Raw genomic sequence first — 20,873 nt, forward strand, 5'->3', positions numbered from 1 at the left:
GCTGGTCTCTCCCCCGCTTACACCACTGAGCCCTTATCCTTAAAGGAACTTTGGTTTTTGACCAGCTCACTAATTGTGATTGAAAACACCAGCTTTCCCAGCAAGGCACAAGCCCTGGAGTTTCGCAGCAGCAAGACAGGCCCTAATTGCTCCATTTACATAAAAGTAGAAACATACAACTTCTAAATATACATCTCTGGCACATCGCGCCTTTTGCAATTACAGTAAAATAAGGTACCACAGTTTCCCTCCCGGCTCCTCGAAGCAAGCTGCTCTACCGGGTTCTCCAGGGGCCGCTCCTCCCGGCGAGAACAGAGCCCTGCAAAAGGCTCCAGCGAGGAGTCGGGGAGCTTTGTGAAGTCGCCAGTAAATCAGGCCGCCTGCACTAGGTGAAAAGCGCGGTGGCAGCGGGCCACCGCGCTCGCGCACTGGCAGGGAGGACCCGGCTCCGCGATCGGAAAGGGGACAGAGCCGGCGGGGCAGGAGCGCTCCCCGCGCGCGTCGGTCCGCCCCGGAGCCAGCCCGCAGGTCCCGGTCCCGGTCCCTGACATTGGCCGTGCTTTCAACCCTGAGCCCTGATGGCTGGGTTCAGAGATTCCCAGCCGCCCTCACTGATCAGTGATTTTTTCCCCCCTCCCTCTCTGAATTCTCTAGCTGCCAAAAGGGGGGAAAAAATCAAGAGCTGCTCTTAAAAGAAGTTGCCCTTGCTGGTGCTCGGGGTAAAAATAGAGGCGGCCGCTTGCGCACTGCTTGGCCCGGACTCCGGCCCCGCGAGCCGGGCCCGAGCAGCGGCCGCGATCCGGCGTGATCCCCGGGAGCTGCCAGCAGGTGTTGCTCAAGGTACGGTAGCAGGCCGAGCAGCGGGACCGCAGGGCCGGGGTCGGGGAGCCGCGGGGGGAGGGGGGCAGGAAGTGAAAGAGAAACCAAGCCGAGGAAGGAACGGGAGATGCGTATCAGGAGCTGGGCGAACCAGCTCCCCGCCCCTGGGCCCTGGAGTCCGGGACGGAAAAGATCATTCCGCCATCCAGAATAGTCGACAGAAGTTATTTTAACCTGCCAACTTCCCCTCCCACTCCCACCTCATTTCCACTGAGTGAGGAGGCATTTCCAGCGTGGCTCAGCTCTGAGGCTGGGGATTCAGGTGGAGAATGACATCACAGCTGGTGGGCTGACCTAGGCAGGTGGGCCCTTCGGTGGCATCCGTGGCCAACGCGATCTGAGTCACCCGAGAGAGGGTGTCTCCTCTGGTCGGGGTGCCGCAGATTCCTGTGACACAGATGTTCAGAGGGAGGCACCGGGGCATCTCTGAAATCGTATCACCTAGTATTTGCTGAGCACCGTGCTTGACCCTGCAGTGGAGTATTGTGGATCCCACTTTATAGATGAAGACACTGAGGCCCGATGTTATCTGGTTAGTAAGCAGTGGAATCAGGGTCTCATCCGGGTTGGTTTGTGCCCCCAAACTCATAAACATGGTGGTATTTCCAGGACACCAACGTTCATCGTGGGGGGAGGGGTGCGTTTAGATGCCCGGCCGGACACTGCTGTCCTGGACTGCTCATGCGAAAAGGCTGGGGAAGTTCCTTTCTTAGAGAGGGCTGGCTCCGTCCAGTTTGAAACTGATGGGCAGCTTTGGAGTTAACCAACACTGATCCAGTTTCTATCTTTCCTTCTCAGATTCCCTCTGTTCCTGTACAACCTAAAGATTTTATTTCCTAGTTCATTTCTGCATATGCAATTCTCAGAACACTCCCCCCACCCCAATACACAGCTCAGCACCCACACTTTCTCTGTGTTTAGCCAGGACAGACCCCCTGAGACAGACTTCTGGTGTCCTAAAGGAACCTGCTTAAACTACACATCAGGAGGCCAGAGCCTCTATATTTTGCTTGTGGGCACAGTGAAAAGTTTATTTTATGCATGTTAAATCCTGCATACAAAACAGCATATCTGGTCATATGGCTTTCATTAGCTCCCAATTTTGCACATTTTATTCAACTTGTCATGAGTGCCCAGCTTAGGCTTCAGCTATACTCCTTCAAACAACCCTTCCCCAGTGTTCTTGTCTGAGGAGTCCTTTCTCCTGTGTTATTTCCCTGGCTTGCTAACACTGCCTTCTCCCTCCCCCTAAACACCCTGACCAACTTAACTCCCGTTTCAAGAAACATTCACTTCTTTTCATTAATCTCATGTTATATTTGTAACAATTTAGAAATCATAGGACTTGACGTTCTGGTAAAGAAGAATGATGTAGTTTTTTCTTTTTCTTTTTCTTTTTTTTTTTTTTTGCTAGTTAGACTGGGATTCTAAAGACTGGGAAGGATACACTTAAAGTTCGCTAGCAGAGAATGACTATTTCCAAAGTTCTTGGTGATAAATGATTTATAAAGCAGGCATTCAATTTCAAGATGGAAAATAATAGTGTAAGTCAGCAGAGGGGAGATTATCAGCCTGTAAGTATACATATTTTCCTTTTCTTTTTCTCAATACAATATCTTATTTTTTAAAATTAAGTTATTCAAGATGGAAAATATTATTTCCTATGTTTTCCCCCCTTCCTGAACTATGTTATTTTAAAAAGTAAACTCAGAATCTCTCTGAAAAGCACTGTGAATTTTTCTTCCCTGTTAGGAACAATAAAATACTTTGTAAATAGAGGCAACTTCATGAAGTAACAGATGTTTTATGTGAAGATATAAAACCAAGCCTGAATATAATGAGAAGTGTGTGCATGTTTGGTCAAAGAAAAGTTGAAAGTTGGAACCTCAGTGAGCTAGAGCTGTTGGATTCCGGGATTTTTCTAAAAGGGAGTCCAGTCAGTCAGAGGTTTCTCACTGCCTCAGTGATCACCCAGTAGTGTCACAGCAGCCAAGAAAGGCTTTCCATTAGATAATGAGTTATGAAATATGTCTCACACTGGAAAAACCAGTCATCTGCTGATGTCATGTTGCTTCTAACCAATCCCAAACAAAGCCCCAGCCCTCTTCTGGTTGACTGGTACCCGTGTGTGACTGTACAAGTAAGTAGTACAGTATAAAACTGCTCAGTGCCAATAGCATGAAGAGGAACTTGGACAGCTCTTACCACATGAGACGAGAGTCTGCTGGTGAGAGGACCGGAAAGGTAATGCTTTTTCACTCTTACTTCTGAGCTCTTTCCACGTTCATAGTCAGAATGGTGAGCAGGAATTTACAACTTACTGGCCCTTCCATGCAGATTGTGATCTGTACCTTTTTACGTATTCAAGCAAGTTAGTAGAGCTTTTAATAGTAGAGCATGCAAATAGATTATGCGTTTCTACAACCCAGTTCAGCACCTCTCTACAAGGACCTGTGCCAAAGAGAAAGCTGATTTTTAAGTGACATTCACAAACAGTCAATTCAGGGAACACACACAAACTCACATACAGAGAGAGTTCAAAGGATGAGTTGCTCTTATCTAAATGCAGCTATTGGGACTCTCAAGTTGTTGGTAGTCGTGAAACTTTGAGTTCTAGTTCAGCCTCTCTTGTAAAACTTAACTGGGCTACAAAATGCTTTGGGTATTGCATATGTGACGCCAAGTAGGTAGATTATAAGTCTTCTATTTCCAGGGTATTTTATTAAGCGACGATTAACACAAATGCTCCCCCTCCTTCCCCATTCTCTTTCACCATCCCCCAATTAAAAAAAAATTAGACTCTTTAGGGAAGGTCAACAAAATCTTAACAATAATAGCAGAGTGTAATTGATGGTAACAGAGAAAGTCTCGCAGGCAGATGCTTCAGCAAAGGTGGGCAGGGTATCCAATTCAGAAAAGCATTGTTACCTGTGCAAACTGTAATTGTAACTTAGTATCACACTGGCCTCACCCTCCTCCCCTTACCCTCAGCTCTTATGCTTGCAAGTAATGCTGTTTATTAACTTTTCCCACCCAAAGTGCATTGCCTGACTCTAATGCTGTGAACACACTAGGTGTCAGATCTAAGCTGACTGTATCTACAGAAACTGAGAGGGCTTATGTGTGGGGAAAAAAAAAAAAAACCGAGAGGGAAGGGAAGCTTTAACAGATGGACCTCTTAAAGATACTTCTGCAAGATAAAAGCAATAAGACAGAAAATGAAAAAAAAGGGGGGGCAGGGGGGAAGAGAATTTAAAAAACTCAGAGAGGCATTGTTTAAAAATTCACATTTTTCTTTTTCCGTGAACACTGAAATCCATGATGATTTCATCTGTGCTGTTCCTTTGAGAGAAAAAGAAGCCATCGAGAGGCCAGTCCGTGAACAGACTGGTCCGGGATGGGGGTAGGGGGCAGGCTGAACAAACTACCACATGACAGAGAAAATAATTTGCCAATATATTTTAGAGACTCTTTCCCCCTAGGACCAGTTATTCAAGTCACAGGAGTGCACTACTTGTATAAAATAATGTGGGAAAGGCCAACGGAATTTTGCATTTTGTCTGTGAAGTCAGGGCCAGCGGTGGTGAGCTGTCATCCGGGAGTGTGTGTGTGCCGGGCAGGAGGGGCGGCGGCTAAAGAGAGGGGACAGAGCTTCACATGACAAGAGCGTGTACCATGCTGCCTGCCTGCCTGTGGATCTTTCAATGCCCGGCTGCATTTTGCAGTTGGGAAAAGTAGAGTGTATTATATGACCCCAAACAAAAGTTCTATTGCGCTCCCCTCTGATAGCCTGCCGGTGTTGATGGCCCTGAACGTTGAAATATGAATGAATGGGGGAAAAGGAGGGTCTGCAGGGATTCCCTCTGGTCAGCACGATCAGGCTGCCCCCAGTGACCCCTCCTTCCGAGCCCCACCTTCCAGGCTGTGGCCGGGCAGGATGGAGGGGTGCTGGGGGCAGGCTGTTTCCGTGTGGTCCTCCCTGTCGATGGAGACAGGCCATTGATTGGGGCTTTGCTTTCCCCTGCAAAAGAGGAAGAAGGTGAAGCCAGGGGACTCTGGGCAGAGAAAGAAAGGGGAAAGAAGCAACAGCAAGAGCAGCAAATCAGGAGAATTTCTTGCAGAAGGGAAAGTAGAACTCCAGAGGAGATCGGTGATATTTGAAGAGAGGTGTGTGTGAGGGAGCAGTGAGTAGAAGGCAGGCAGCCTGTCAGAAAGGGCTGTCCCTCCCCTTCCTAAGCACAGCCTTTACTCACAGACAAACTCCCTCCCTCTCTCATTCACTCACTCACTTAGGGCCAATCACTCCCTCTCTCTCCCTCTCCCTCTCTCTCTCTCCCTCTCTCTCTCTCTTTCCCTCCTTCCCTCCCTCCCTCCCTCCCTCTCTCCCTCTCCTTCTCCCCCTTCTCTCCCTCTCTCTTCTCTCCCCCTCTCTCCTCTTTCCCAGTCTCTCTTTCCCTCCCATCCATTCTCTGTCTCTGTCTGTCTCCCCCCCCAACCCTGTCTCTCCCTCCCTCCCTCCATCCCTCCCTCCCTCCCTCCCTCCTTCTCTTTTACTGGGAGACAGTCAGAACTCTCCTCCCTGACAGCTACAAACCTACAGCACTGACTGCATTCAGAGAGGGAACCTGCAAACAAAACTTCACAGAAAACTTTTTGTTCTTGTTCCAGAGAATTGACTGAAGAGGAGAAAGAAAAAAAAAAAACCCAAAAAGGAAAAAAAAAAAAAAAAAAATAAAAAAAATGTTGGTGAGTGGGGGGGAGGAAAAGCAGAGCCTTTAAAAAGGGCAATCACAACAACTTTTGCTGCCAGGATGCCCTTGCTTTGGCTACGAGGATTTTTGTTGGCGAGTTGCTGGATTATAGTGAGGAGTTCCCCCACCCCGGGATCCGAGGGGCACAGTGCAACCCCCGACTGCCCGTCCTGTGCGCTGGCCACCCTCCCAAAGGACGTACCCAACTCTCAGCCGGAGATGGTGGAGGCCGTCAAGAAGCACATTTTAAACATGCTGCACTTGAAGAAGAGACCCGATGTCACCCAGCCGGTACCCAAGGCGGCGCTTCTGAACGCGATCAGAAAGCTTCATGTGGGCAAAGTCGGGGAGAACGGGTACGTGGAGATAGAGGATGACATCGGCAGAAGGGCAGAAATGAATGAACTTATGGAGCAGACCTCGGAGATCATCACGTTCGCGGAGTCAGGTGGGTGCTGGCCCTGGGGGGATGGGGCGGGGGGGGGGTCACGTTGCTCTGACAGTCCTGGGAGGAACTTCTTGCCCTCCAGGGGTACCCTGCCGGGCAAGGTCAGGAGTTATTGGGGGACGGCATGGGAGGGGGAGAGGACCGCACAGAGCCGGGCTTCTGGGCTGAGCCCCGGCAGGAGGTGGCTAGGTCACACTTGCGTATCTCAGCCCGTCGCCCGGGAGGAAGCTCTCGGCCGGATCTGCAGCAGGAAGCCGCTCTGAGAGAGGCTCCCTCGGCCTGCCGGGGAAACCAGATCAGAGCAGCCCGGAGGAAAGCCGGGGCATTTTCGGGTGCTGGCCGCGGGGAGGGGGTGTCGGGGGAGCCTGGAGGCTTCCGGACCCCATCCCAAGTTTTTACTGGGGGGAGGGGAGGGGCGGCGAGCGCGGGATCGGGGCGGCATGGCACAGATGAAGTCATTGTCTTAAAAACAACCCCTTTTCTTTAAAAAAAAATCCAATCAGGGGCCACATCCGAGAAGCAGGGCATATTAGTGACAGTCATTTTGACCTTTAGAAATTCTGCCTGTAAGAGCACAGCATCACATTCTAGGCAGCGAAAAGCAACTTTGGGGGCTGGGGGGGGTTAGGGAACAGATGACATTGAACCAGCAGTCCCTTTCGGAGCACTGACTTTTGCTCTCTGAACCAAAAAAAAAAAGAAAAAAAGAGTTTTGTTCTCTGTAAAGTTACTAAGAGCTCTCGGCCAAGGAATGCAACCTTGACAAAGTGCTCTCAGATACTACGCTGAGCGCTCCCTCAATCCTTAAGAGGAAGAACTTTAATACATAGATTCTCATCGTTGGCTCAGGACCGAGCTAACCTGTTGCTGAAGAAAAAAATTACCTGTCAAAAGGGCAGGCTGGAGACCCTGGGGGCCAGGTTATTTTTACAGTTAGGTGACCCAGATCCTTTTGCCAGCCTACCAGCCCCTGCATGCAGCCCAGTCACACAGATGTGTTAATTTCATGTTACTTTCATGGTAATGCCAGGCTAAAGAACTGTCTTCCTTGCCAAATCCATTTGAAAGGAATGCCATTGTTTTGTTTGGTGGAGCATATGGCCAGTAAAGTATGTGCCGGGACTCCCAGCATTGCTGTTTAAAAGTTTGCCGCAGTAGTATAAACAATTAAGGCAACACTCAGAATTTCCAGTCCTGAAAACCTGTTGACTCAGATGTTATATTTCCAAGAAAACCATCAGAGACCTGGGCATCCTTCTGGGGGAGATAGCTTGCAGGCTTGCTGGCTTCCCGTAGGAAAAGCCCTGGTGTCCTGCAGGCAGCTTAGCTGTCTCACCAGAAGCTTCTTTCTTTTCAAGAACGTCTGACTTCCTTCGCTTAAAGCTTTTTTTTTTTTTTTTTTTTTTGGATGCAGCTGCAAAGGACATGATACTTTTGACTTTATCTTGTGAAGCTTATTGAGTGAAAAAAGGCAGGTTGGAGTTTTTGAGTTGCCACCCAGTTTTTCTCAACCATTCCTGGGGTCCTGAGCTGGGAATGGGGATTCCAGTGGTCTAGGGACTGCTTCTTCTGCCACAGAGGGACCCTATATATGTTTCTATATACCAGTTGCCACACAGAATGGCCTTAATTGCAGCTCTTCCTCAATTGGCTTTTCCCACATCATATGACTAGGTAGACCTCTGCCTTTGGCCACTTTTAACTCTACGCCTGATGCTAGCAATATGCCCACTTTCTGGCTTCTCTGACTTGTGTAGCAAATCACTCTCTTGGCATTGAGAGATTTTGCAGTAAAAGAATTTGACTTTTTACCTTCTTTCTTACTTATGGCCCTCGTCTCAGTGCCAATCTTTTTCTCAGTTATATGAAATCTCGTCATTTTTAAAAAGATCTTTTCCGGTAGGTGTTCAGTTTGAAAGAAATTGAGCTACTTTTTGAAAAGGTGGATCCATTTGACTCACATGTTGACTAAAGCTTAAGGTCTGTAATGCAAAAGTCCTCCTGGTTGAGTTTACGAGTTGACTTTGGGCGAGCCGCTGGATTCTTAGAAAAGGTTTATGACGCGCTTGCTTGTTCTCGTTTGAGAAGTTTCACGCCTCAACTTTAAGTCGATTTTGTATGATTTCACAAAAACGACTGCTCTGTGGACAATCTACTCTCCAAATAGAGTAAGTACCATGTGAGTATTTTGCTATTCTTTTGCTGACCCAGGAAAGAGATTTACCTTCAGGTTGATTGTAGTGAATATACGAAAATGTCGTGTTACTTTTGGAACAATTCAACCTTAGCAATGCTCAAACGACGTCAAACGTCAAGGTCCTGGGGGAGGGGGTAGCAAAGGGCATTCATTTTTCTTTTCTTTAGAAACTGTTCTGTACAGCATAGAATCCAGTCAGTAAGTCATCTGTCACCTGCATGCATGTCACAGATGTTCACCCCTAGGTGCAACCTTCAGGCTCAAGTTTCCTCATTTGGGGATTCCTGTTTAATTGTGGCCTCTGCCCATCAGGATGGTTGAATAAGGCCAAGACATGGCCACCGCAGTTGAGGAACTCCAAAAACTCGAGGGCCAGGGACTTGTTGAACTGAGTCTGTCCCCTTGTGCTTAGGTGGAAAGCACCCCATCTTGGTAAAGCTGATATGAGTCGTTATTGACTAAGCAGCGAAGCCTTGCCCTCAGGCTCTCTGACGTGTATTCCCACAAACAAAAATGATTTTCAAGTCTGTCACCCCAGACTGCTCACTGAGGTGACTGTATTCTTTGCAAGGTTGGCAACAGAATAATCCTCTGTTGTTTACTTTAACGCCTTAAAGGAAAGGAGGAAGAGATGGGTAGGGCCAAGCCAACTCTCACCATAATTGTCATTGAAGTCAAAACCACTGGTCTTCTTGACCGCTCTATCCTAATTTCTCTCTTTTTTTTTTCATTTGTGACAATCGCTGGTCAAAAGCACCCTTGAGCCCTCCACCCTTGTATCCTTGAGTCCTCCTATGAGGCCAAATTTATACTCTGATTCTGGTAATGAAGTTAGCAATTGATAGCACTTGTTGAAGAATGGATAGGCGAAGAAAGACCAATCAAGCACCACGAAATAGAAAATGCTTACATAGCCCAGCCATGTGGGTTTGAAAGCAACACATAAACCTCCTCCCTTGGAAGATACTAGGTACAGAAGCTTTGAGTTAGAAATGTACACAAATGTTCCCCAACAGGGGTCGAAGGCAGCTTGCTGGGAGGACTATTTTCCTCCACCCCAAGAAAGCCGTCTCAAGGTGGAGTTGACTCCCATCACCCCACGCCAGTCTTCTGAACTTGCCTGGGAGTTCGCCCTCACTGGAGGGTGTCTTTAGGGGTTACACGCTTTCTTCGCGGAATAATGGGAAATGATCGGCCACAAGAGGGCGCATTCCAAAGACTTTTGCTCCTTAACCAGTTAATCTTTTAGGGAAACACAATTTCACCTACTGGAAGCCCTAGCCTGAATCGCCCTAATCTTGGTGATTATCAGCTACCCCCTCCTGCTTATCATTCTGCAGGAAAAGTTAGGATTTTATGGGTTGGGAGGGACATGACTACTACCTGTAACATTTTAAATGAGACAGAAGGAAAGGAAATGGGAATTCTAGTGATACAAGTGAACATTCCGGAACTCTATGGAAGACAGAGGAATGATAAATTTCAGAAGCAAACAAAGCAGAGCGGGGAGAAATGTGACCATGAATCATCAGCAATACTGCTTTGCTCACACATCTCTCCCTAATACGGCCGCCTGGGCTTTTACAAAAAAACCTCTTCCATCTCCCCTGATGTGGTTGCCTAGTTGTCCTGTCTTATCAACGGCTTTCAACAGCGACAAATGACAAGTGACTTCGAACAGGGAGGAGAAAGTCTATTTATTTAACACCTTGTGGGAACAGAGCTTATGACTTTGGAGTATGTGTTTGTTTCCGAACCGGGAGTGTTAGAGAGAAATGGTTGGGAAAAGATGGGAAAAGAGATGTGTTAGTGGTTTGGGCCGGTGGAGGAGGTGCCTTGGAGTCGGGGTGTGGGTAGAGCGTCAGGGTAGAAATGCAGTTTTCATATTTGGTGAGCCAGGAATCGTACCTTCCCAGGACTTTTCCTGAAAACACGTATTCGTCTTGCCCCCTCTTCTGCTAAAATATACTCAGGCACGATCTCTTAGCTGTAGTTCAGAATGCTTCCTACCCAACTGATTCCTAGCTCCAAAATCCATAGTGTAAGAGTTCTCAGGAACTTTGAAAGAAGTCTCTGAAAGACTGTGGGTTGAACCTTCAGCATTTTTTCTACTTCTTTTAGGAAACTAAAATCCCTTTCTCTCTAAATATTTAAACTTTTGCATCGCCCTTTAAATGAAAGATGCAGGAATGTGGCTGAGCACTTACAATTCAATAGCACATCCTAAGAAAAGATATTCAGGCTAAAAAAAATCAAAAGCTAATTTATAACCAAACTTGTAGTTCTGCTACAGGCAAGACCCTCTCCTGTAGGTTAAAGGAGGCATAACCTTTAAGGCCTCACTGGCTGCTTTTTGCAGAAACCCCTGGAAACAGTCCAAATGCAAAATTAGTGCTTCAGGGAACACACATGCTAGCTCTGTATTCTCCCACCAATGACTATACCACGTCTAGGCACAGGGAAACCTTGGTGAAGGACGGAAAATTAAAGTCATAGCCGCGTTTTACGCCAAGGCTTCCCTCCACCCGCCATGGTGACTTTAACTTCTCCATAAACAACAAGGTTCTTTACATTAACATTAGGGATTGAATCATTACCCACATGGAGAAGGGCAGCATACTTTGAGCAGGACCCCGGTGAGGAAAAAACCATATCAAAAATGAAACACTGCTTGTTACTATTGCTTGTTTCACTGGAGTTGTTCAGGCGCCCGTGAACCTGAGATGCTGGAGGGGGGCTGTGGGAAGGATGTGCAGCATTTTGTATCCTGATGTGGGTGGAGGGGAACAGCCAGGAGCTTGGCCGCTTAACCCTTGGCATGCCGGTTCAGTGAGTGAGTTCTTAAAAACACTTGAAAAATTCTGAAAGCACAAAAGCAAAGGAAAACGTGCTTTCAGGTGTTTTCCCTTCCAGCCTTCCAAAGTCTTTCCTCCCGTCCGGCAACATTTCTGAGGTGTTCCCTATGAGGTGCAGTAGTCATCCCTCCTACCCATTTTTAGGCCCTTTTTTTCTCTCCCTTGGGTATGTGTCCACCGAGCTCAAGAGAGGTTTAAGTGATGAAATATTATCACCCACATGCGTTTGCGTGGGACTTTCTTAGTGAATTACTCAGGCGGAGCAGGCTGTGATACAAGCCTTGCTCACAAGCTCGGGAGAGAAAAAATAGCACAGAGGATGAAAAGAATATTATCAGAGAGCAGGTAATGAAAGGTTAGCAAAGCCTCCAGCGATACCTAGATAGGTAGGTAACAGTGTAGGAACCCAGTGCACACCTGTATACACTGATGCTGTACCACAAAGCACTATGGGAAGACTTCCATTCTGAGATTTTATAGCAGGAGATATTTAAGTCCAACCTGAAACTGACTAGCAATTGATCCTAAACACCTCAGCCTTAGGCAACCTCCTTCCATTTTTCGAGTTGCTGTGCGTAGAGATTTGAGGCTTGGAGCAGCCTGAAAACATCACTGCAGTATAGCCATCTGTCTCAGGTAAAACACAGATAAAGCAAATATAATCAAGTGACTACTTATATTTTTCATGCCTAAGAAATTTGAGGGTTGTAATATCTTTCGGAGACCTACAGCCCTGGTATATATGAATTCCATCCAGCGTCTAGCTGTCTCATTCTCCCAACCCCCTTCTGCAATGAAAGCTAGATGTAAAAGAAAAAAAATATGCACTGCTTAATAAGTCAGAATACAATAGAACTTTGAAAATGTACCTGCATTAAGGTAGACATTAGGAAGCCTTGAATCTCTCTCTTCCCCCCGTTCTCCTGAGCATTATGGCAACAGCATTTTCGTGAAATTGGATCTCAGTTTTATTTTTTTCCCTGATAAAACCTCATGCAATATACAAATAGCAGTTCCAGAAATGGACACCAGGAGAAGGAGGCGACAGGCATGTCAATTAGTAGGGGGAAAATCCAAATGTCAGAAATATGGGGGAGAGATCCGTACGCAGGCAGTGGAGGCAAGTACAGGGAACCGAGTCTCTCTGCTCAGATCATTAAACCGATGCATATTTCAGCACGGTGCCTCTTCCCAGTACGCAGGCGATGCCATGCAGTTAATTACCAGCCAGGACCAGGATGAAAGTCATTTTATGATGACTCTCTGATCCCAATATAACAGCACCTGACAGATTGAGCCCCCTCTAATGAGTACTCTCTTTGTACAATCCTCTCTCAGGAACACTAAATCATTTGCTTCCAAGTAAGGCTGCCTGCGAAGAAGGGGCGGAGGCATATCTTGCATTAGAAACCAGCTCTTGTGAAATGAGGGGCCGCCCTGTAGGCTGTTCCTGGAAGCAAGGGGCCTCGGCCTCGCTGACCCTCCAAAGGCAATTTGCAGGCGCTGTCGCTTGTACAGGTCGGCCACTGAGCATCTCACCACCTCCTCCCAGCATGTGTAGACTTCTCTGGATTTTATTCCAGGAAAGTCCAGTGTGGGTGGGTCCACCCTGCCGCCTGGACCCTCTCTTTACCCGGGGACCATCTCCCTTCACCCTCAGCGCCCCGCTGGCAAACATGGGTTACAGCAGAGCAGAGCCTGTGGGAATGAGTTACGTCAAACCCAGAGGGCTCTCCCAGCCTGGGGACGGACAGACTCTCCCGTTTCACACTCTTTCCTAGAAAAACAAAACAGAACCTCGTGGCCTCTGGCTTCTCTAATTTTGCAGCTACTACCTCTTTGTCTTTGGAGTGGCACCCTGTGCGGTTTAGGGTTTCAGAAGCCGGCCGGGGGCGGAAGCAGAAGGGAGAACAGCGGGGAGCTTGTTAACACCCTCCGTGGAGCAGGGCGGATGTGCAGGAGCTGGAGGGGACCACACTCTCCTCCGGGCCGGTTCGCAGAGCCTAGGGCAGCTTCCGGCATCTTTTTCCTCCGGTCTCGGCAGGACCCTACCACGTTAAGTCTACAGCCGACCCTCTTTTTAGATTGAAATGATGAAGCTCGGTCTCCTGGACTCTCCTCTTTTGCTCTCTTAGAAGACAAACAATAACGACCATCCCCCCCCCCCAACCCCCCACCACCCCGCCGTTTTTAAGCAAAGGGGAGTACTGGATTCCCATTTTGGAAAAAAAAGTCATCATGCTTCCTAAAAAAAGACAGTTTCCTCCCCTGACTGCTCCCCGCTCTGGTGATCTAATCATAAACCTAACTTCATGATTCATTTCAACTCCCGCCAGAGATGCGAGGTCTGCCCCTCACCACCACCGCCATCGGGGCCAGTGTTCCTCCCAAGTTTATACAGAGATGCAGGAGGAGCACCTTTCCTAGGCAAACGTTCTCAGCCCCGGCCTCCGTGAATTTACCACTAGCACAATCACACTGTGCAGAGTGTGTTAAATTAAGAACAGCATCTACAGCTCGCCATGCAGAGAAGAGCCTGCTTTCCGCCGCAGAGAACTTGAAACCGGGCCTAAGATTTATAGTACTGTAAACATCTCAGGGCTGCGAGTGATAAGTATGGCTGGATTTCCGTTAGCTATAGAAATCCAGGCAGGGAGCCTCCCACCCCACCCCACTCCCCAGGGAGTTGTGAGTTCTATGATGAACTTTCAGATGGTTGTCAGATTTGGACTCGGAAGAGTGGGAAGCAGGTACATGCCGGCAGTGGTCTGGGGGATGTCGGGGGTAGGAGATGGATCCCTTCATCTAACTCAATGCTAAGGGCGCCTCCATGTGTTAATGAGGAAGCAAGTAATTGCCTACTTTCTGCTAAATTCTGGGCTATGACAGTGAATGACACAGACAGGACCTCAGACCTGGGGCGTCCTAAGCTAGACGGGCAGGAGGGTGTGGGTGGAGATGGCAGAGGTGGCTTAGGAAGAGGGTCATCCCGTCTGAAAACTGAAACCTTATTAAGGGGCAGCCACTAAGGATGGCGTTTTGGGGGCAGGAGTCTTCTCGGCAGAAAGAACAGCAAGTGTCACTGCCTGGAGGTGTGAGATTGTATGAGATGCTCTTGCTGCGTGGCTGTACCATGAGGTTGGGGCAGTGGGAGACAGTGAACTGGAAGGCGGGAGTAGCTCAGGCAGAGCCCAGAGTTCTGTGCAGTTTCTGTTTTATACTGAGGGCAAAAAGAACTCAGTAAAGGATTGGAAGGAACAAGTGATGCAAACAGATACGCCTGTGGGAAAGATCCCTTTACCTGTTTAATGGAGAAATGATGGGAGAGGGGCCCTGACTCCATGCCGGCCTGGCTGCTTGCACATAAAAGAAAAGGCTGGGTTGTGGCCAAGGAGGAAGAGTAGGCTAGCTCTGTGGGTACACGCCATGCAGACTTACACAGCGGGGTGTGTGTGCATATTTGTGTTGGGGAAAATAGTATTTCCACAGCTTGCTAGAGTTTATAGTGTGTCTTCATCTATGTTATCCCATTGGGTCCTTCCAAACCTATGGGATAATGGGTCAAATGTCACTATGTCATTCCCATTTTATAAAAGATGAAACAGAGGTTAAGTTAGTTAGTTAACAGACCCAGTGTCCCAGACACACCCAGATCCAGACTCTTTTCTTTCTAGAGCAAGTGTTGACAAACTTTCTCTGGAAAGGGCCAGAGAGTAAATCACTTAAGCTTCGTGGGCCAGACGGACGCTGTCTGTCACGGCTCCTCAAATCCAAGTTCTAGTGCAAAAGCAGCTGTAGACAACCTATAAAGAAATGAGCCTAGCTGTGGGCCAGTAAAACTTTATGGGCACTGAAATTTAAATTTCATATAATTTTCACATGTCACAGCATCCTAGTTTTCTTCAACCATTTAAAAATGTCAAAACCGTCCTTAAGATCTGTGGGCCTTCATTTCAGGAGCCCGGTTGGAGAGGGTCTGTAACAGAGGCCCCCATGCTTGCCTGAAATTAGGGAGTGGCCGTGAACCCCAGAACTAACAGTATCCCTGCTCTCTCTTGGGCTGTTTCGTCCTCAGGCACAGCCAGGAAGACGCTGCACTTTGAGATTTCCAAAGAAGGCAGTGACCTGTCCGTGGTGGAGCGTGCAGAAATCTGGCTCTTCCTGAAAGTCCCCAAGGCCAACAGGACCCGGACCAAAGTCACCATCCATCTTTTTCAGCAGCAGAAGCACCCGCAGGGCGGCTGGGACGCAGGGGAGGAGGCCGAGGAAGTGGGCTTAATGGGGGAGAGGAATGAAGTGTTGATATCAGAGAAGGTGGTGGATGCTCGGAAGAGCACCTGGCACATCTTCCCCGTCTCCAGCTGCATCCAGCGGTTGCTGGACCAGGGCAAGAGCTCCCTGGACATTCGGATTGCCTGTGATCAATGCCACGAGACCGGCGCCAGCCTGGTGCTGCTGGGCAAGAAGAAGAAGAGAGAAGAGGAGGGGGAAGGGAAGAAAAGGGACGGAGAAGGAGGGGCGGGAGGGGACGAGGAGAAGGAACAGTCGCACAGACCTTTCCTCATGCTGCAGGCCCGCCAGTCTGAAGACCACCCTCACCGGCGCCGGCGGCGGGGCTTGGAGTGTGACGGCAAGGTCAACATCTGCTGTAAGAAACAGTTCTTTGTTAGTTTCAAGGACATTGGCTGGAATGACTGGATCATCGCTCCCTCTGGCTATCACGCCAACTACTGCGAGGGTGAGTGCCCCAGCCACATAGCAGGAACGTCGGGCTCATCCCTGTCCTTTCACTCGACGGTCATCAACCACTACCGCATGCGGGGTCACAGCCCCTTTGCCAACCTCAAGTCGTGCTGTGTGCCCACCAAGCTGAGACCCATGTCCATGTTGTACTATGATGATGGGCAGAACATCATCAAAAAGGACATCCAGAACATGATTGTGGAGGAGTGTGGGTGCTCATAGAGCACTCAGCCCAGGGGGGAATGGGAGCAAGACGGTCCAGAGAAGACAGTGGTGACATGAAGACATGTTTAAGGTTTCCGACTGAAACAACCAGAAGAATAGAAATTTTTTAAAAAATAAACTAAAAACAAAACCTGAAGCAGATGAAGGAAGATGTGGGGAAATTCCTTAGCCAGGGCTCAGAGATGAAACAGTGAAGGAGGTGGGAATTTGGGGGGAGAGGGAAAATGGGGTGCCCTTCACTTCTCCCTCCAGCATTCAAGGGGTGACAGCAGTTGCTCAAATGGGAATATTGTCCTCTCCTTTTCGGTTCCCTTTCGGTATGAGCCTCGAAGTCAACTTGTCCGGTCTGCAGTAATGTGGGCTGACACAACCCAAGTAGCATCTAGAAAGCCATGAGTTTGAAAGGGCCAGTTATAGGCACTTTCCCACCCAGTAACCCAGGTCGTAAGGTATGTCTGTGTGACCCTCTCTCTGTGTATATCAGCCCATGCACACACACAAAGACACAACCACACACAAACGCACACAGCCCACCACACACATGGACCAACACACAGACACATACAGCACACACACACGCTGCACAAAGACATGCACACAGCCCACCACACACACGGACACACACACGGACACACACACGGACACACACACCACACAGCACACACACACGCTGCACAAAGACATGCACACACACCCCACACACGGACACAGACACACACACCATACAGACACCACACACACAGAGGCATTTCCACACCACACGCACACACACACATTCTGGTAAAAGAACACTAGTGTGCAGGTGGTCACACCTTTTTCTGCACCACTTCCACAACAAAACAAAAACCAACATGAGAAAAACATTGAGAACAAGAATGGGAAGCATGAAAGATCAAGGAGAAAAGAAAACCAAGTTACATTTCGTTAAGGTGCTTATGATCTTAGAACTATGCAACCTAATAGGTTTGAAACTGTTTACCTGAGAGAGAACAAAAAAGAGAGACTTTTTTGTATTGGAAGTAACCTGATTAATTTTTATTTTCTTCAAGGAGAGATACTTGAAAGGAATATGTTTGTCCATCTGTTGGATCCAAACATTTCTATATTTTGTAAATGTTGTGTTTTTTTTTTAATCGTTTACTATTTGCACTACAATGGTGTTCGACCTGTCTAATCCTTATTTAACAAGTATTTTCTTTGGGTGGGGCGGGGCGGGTTCTGAGCTGCACTTAATGTGAGCTATAAAAGAACTGCTACAGCACACAAAATAGCTATTTTTATTATTATAATTCTAATTATTATTATTATTTTGTACCTTAAAAAATAGACACATACACCAAAGACATTTGTGTGAGCCTTTAAACAGTCTGTCTGTGGTTGGTATCATTCACCGTCGATGAGTCAGGGGTTGGGATCCAAGGTTGAGTAAGGTGGATTGTGTTCAGGCTTGAAAGACCTGAGAAGTTTGGTTTTTTGACTCCTTTTACATCCATGAAGCAGGACATTTCATACTGGATGTACAGTAGTTGTACACTGTTGGCTATCAAGTTCAATCAGATTCATGGGACGCTCCATGCTTGTATGTGTATATATACAGTGCTCGGGCACATGCATGTCTGTGTGTATGTATACATGTGGCGCATCGTGTCCATACACATTTTAAGCACTTCAGGCTGTCATTTTTTAATGTTCTTAAAGCAATGAATGTTTGTGTGCAAAACACAGTATTTTTAAGAAGGATAGGCTATCGTTTTTGCTTTTACTCTGAACTAGGCGGGCACATTTCAGAAATTTGGATGGGAAAAAGCCTCGGAATTCCAGCGAATAGTCAACAAGACCCTCTTTCAATGTACAGGGATCCAGTTCCCTCCTCTCTCTTGTCCTTCACCCCCATTCTACAAGTTATTTACTCCCTGCTGGGAAAACAAAACAGGAAACTCATGTTCAATCTAGGCTGATTATTTTTGGATAACATATGTATTATCTGTTGGAATCAATCTTAAATCAGAAGCTTTTCGGACAGAAATTAACCTTTAGGCCAGGATAAAAGGGGTGGCTGTGTTTGGGGTTTTTTAAAATTTTTTTTTATGATTAAGGCCTGGTTGTGAGAAATACTACCTGCACAGCTGGGCTCAATAATCATGTTGTCACTAGTAAAATGATAAATAATTTGGGGGAAAGTGTTTAAGACAGTAGGAGTAAGGAAAAGAATGGAGAGCAGGGATGGGGGGGGGGCAGTAGTAAAAATTGTGAAGATTTTAATTTACAGCCCAAACTCTTGATGTATAGATGGGTATGCGTTGATTCGGATGCAAGAAGGAAAAAACCCAAAAAACAAAAACCACTGTGTTTTATAAATATCAAAGTACATGCTTAAAGCTAAATTGTTACTAATTTATTCTACAGTATTTAGCTTGCCTAGATCAGAAGTTATTCATTTATGTGCTTTTTAAAATACAGAACCTTATTTGTACTGACTTGTTTGAAGTTTGCAAAAATTGGAAAAACAAAGTCTAATTCAGAAAATTACATTATTAGCATTTTGCAAAATATTGAAGCTTTCAGCCCTATGTCAGTTCATAGATTTTTAAAAAATATTAATAGTAGGAAAATAAAATAGCAGTGAGAAACCAAATATTACTCAAGGTGGTTTAGCTCTTCTTGAGAAATAGACCAGATCAGTCTATCACACTAGGCTGCATGGAGGCAGATTTAATGTCGTTACCTGGCTGTATTTACTAAAGTCTAGAGTTTGGAGGGCTTTTTGAACTGCCTCTTTTTTTGGCACTGGAACTAATGGAAACCTGTAAATAGCCTGGGAAACCCAGTCGTAGTTCACTGTGTGATAACAGAGCTGGCCCAGGCAATGGCCAAAGCAAAAAGAGGTTAAAAAAACAGCTGATCCCCCTTTGTGGCTTCCATTCATCTCAAATACGTATGCCATCTACTAAAGCCTTTAAGTCCTGGACGTATTGAATGTACGATGGGGTTTGATGAGTGGCCACAGTAATTAGAAGCAGAGCTAAATGATATTCCATACGACAATATTTTAATGGGAAGATTTCATTTACATTAAATTACACATCTTTGAACTTTAACCAAAACATTTTATTAAGTGTATACGGCCTTGAAATAAAATGATAAATTGCTACTATCTTTAATAATCTTGGAAGTTATGCAGCTCTGCGAACAGCCACACTTCTCATGGAATAGCATGAGGTCAAAAGAAAAAGCTTTTAAATTCTACCAGATTGGGTCTTCCTTGTCTGTTTTCCTAAAACAAGTGTGGCTTCCTCTGATATTTGCATCTCTCTGCTGTTTCTGTAGGGCCATCTCTAGGCTTCTAAAAATCTACCCACACCAATCTTCAAAGCTCTGAAAAGCCTTTATTACCAAATATTTTTTTTTCAAATATTTTTTTAAGAATGATAAATATGTTGTAGATTGGATTAACATTTCCTTTTCTTTTCTTTTCCAAAAAGTAAGGTGAATTCTGGCACACTGAGTTGGGATTTTCTTGTCCCTGAAGGTCAACCAATTTCATACTTATTTAAGATTGATTCCACACTCTGATTTTAAGGAGAGTACCTGCCTTCTCCTCTTAGATAGAGCAAGTGAATTTTTGGTCACCCTCGTGGGATTGGACATCAAGATGACTCTAAAAATCAGAGAAGGTATTAAGCTTAGATTCAAATTATCATGTTCACTTGATAAAATGATTTCCTGTGGGCCTTTTGGCGACTTCCCTTTTCAAGGTAGAGAAAACTTAGTCACCCTGAAAACCTACACAATAAATGGAACTTGTAGAAGTGGGCGGAAGTCTTGGGGGTGGACACTGTGTGTGTTTAAATTAAACCCTTTATCACTGAGAAGCTGTTGTATGGGTCAGAGAAAAATGAATGCTTAGAAGCTGTTCACGTCTTCAAGAGCAGAAGCAAACCACATGTCTCAGCTACATTATTATTTATTTTTTATGCATAAAGTGAATCATTTCTTCTATATTAATTTCCGATGGGGTTTACCCTCTATTTAAATGCTTTGAAAAACAGTGCATTGACAATGGGTTGATATTTTTCTTTAAAAGAAAAATATAATTATGAAAGCCAAGATAATCTGAAGCCTGTTTCGTTTTAAAACCTTTTATGTTCTGTGGTTTATGTTGTCTGTTTGTTTGTTTGTTTTATTTTGATTTTTATTTTGGTTTTTTTTTCTTTGGTTTTTTTTTTTTTTTGGCATACCACATGCAGTTCTTTAACCAATGTCTGTTTGGCTAATGTAATTAAAGTTGTTAATTTATATGAGTGCATTTCAACTATGTCAATGGTTTCTTAATATTTATTGTGTAGAAGTACTGGTAATTTTTTTATTTACAATATGTTTAAAGAGATAACAGTTTGATATGTTTTCATGTGTTTATAGCAGAAGTTATTTATTTCTATGGCATTCCAGCGGATATTTTGGTGTTTGCGAGGCATGCAGTTAATATTTTGTACAGTTAGTGGACAGTATTCAGCAACGCCTGATAGCTTCTTTGGCCTTATGTTAAATAAAAAGACCTGTTTGGGATTTATTATTTTTATTTTTTTGTCTTATTGGTTTCCCAAGATCAACCTCGCACACATATTGCTACGTCGTTTGCTGGGTGATGATTTCATTTCTACTGTAATTATCTGGAAGAGTATGAGAAAAATAGATCGAATGGGAGAGAGAGAACAAAAGCTAAATTGGGAGAGCGCATATAGAAAAAGAATATATATTGCTGTGGCAGAGGTTTG

The 20,873-nt window shown here is 46.0% G+C and overlaps 1 protein-coding gene across 1 annotated transcript; it reads left to right on the plus strand.

Moving 5' to 3' along the window:
• The first annotated feature begins 682 nt into the window (after nt 1-682).
• Nucleotides 683-20,664, plus strand: INHBA (inhibin subunit beta A). Its single transcript, XM_033862874.2, has 3 exons — nt 683-840; nt 5,548-6,078; nt 15,206-20,664. The coding sequence occupies exons 2-3, from the start codon at nt 5,691-5,693 to the stop codon at nt 16,093-16,095; spliced, it is 1,278 nt and encodes a 425-aa protein (XP_033718765.1). The 5' UTR covers nt 683-840; nt 5,548-5,690; the 3' UTR covers nt 16,096-20,664.
• Nucleotides 20,665-20,873: the final 209 nt, after the last annotated feature.

This window comes from Tursiops truncatus, chromosome 9, assembly GCF_011762595.2.
Source record: "Tursiops truncatus isolate mTurTru1 chromosome 9, mTurTru1.mat.Y, whole genome shotgun sequence".
NCBI classification, from domain to species: domain Eukaryota; kingdom Metazoa; phylum Chordata; class Mammalia; order Artiodactyla; family Delphinidae; genus Tursiops; species Tursiops truncatus.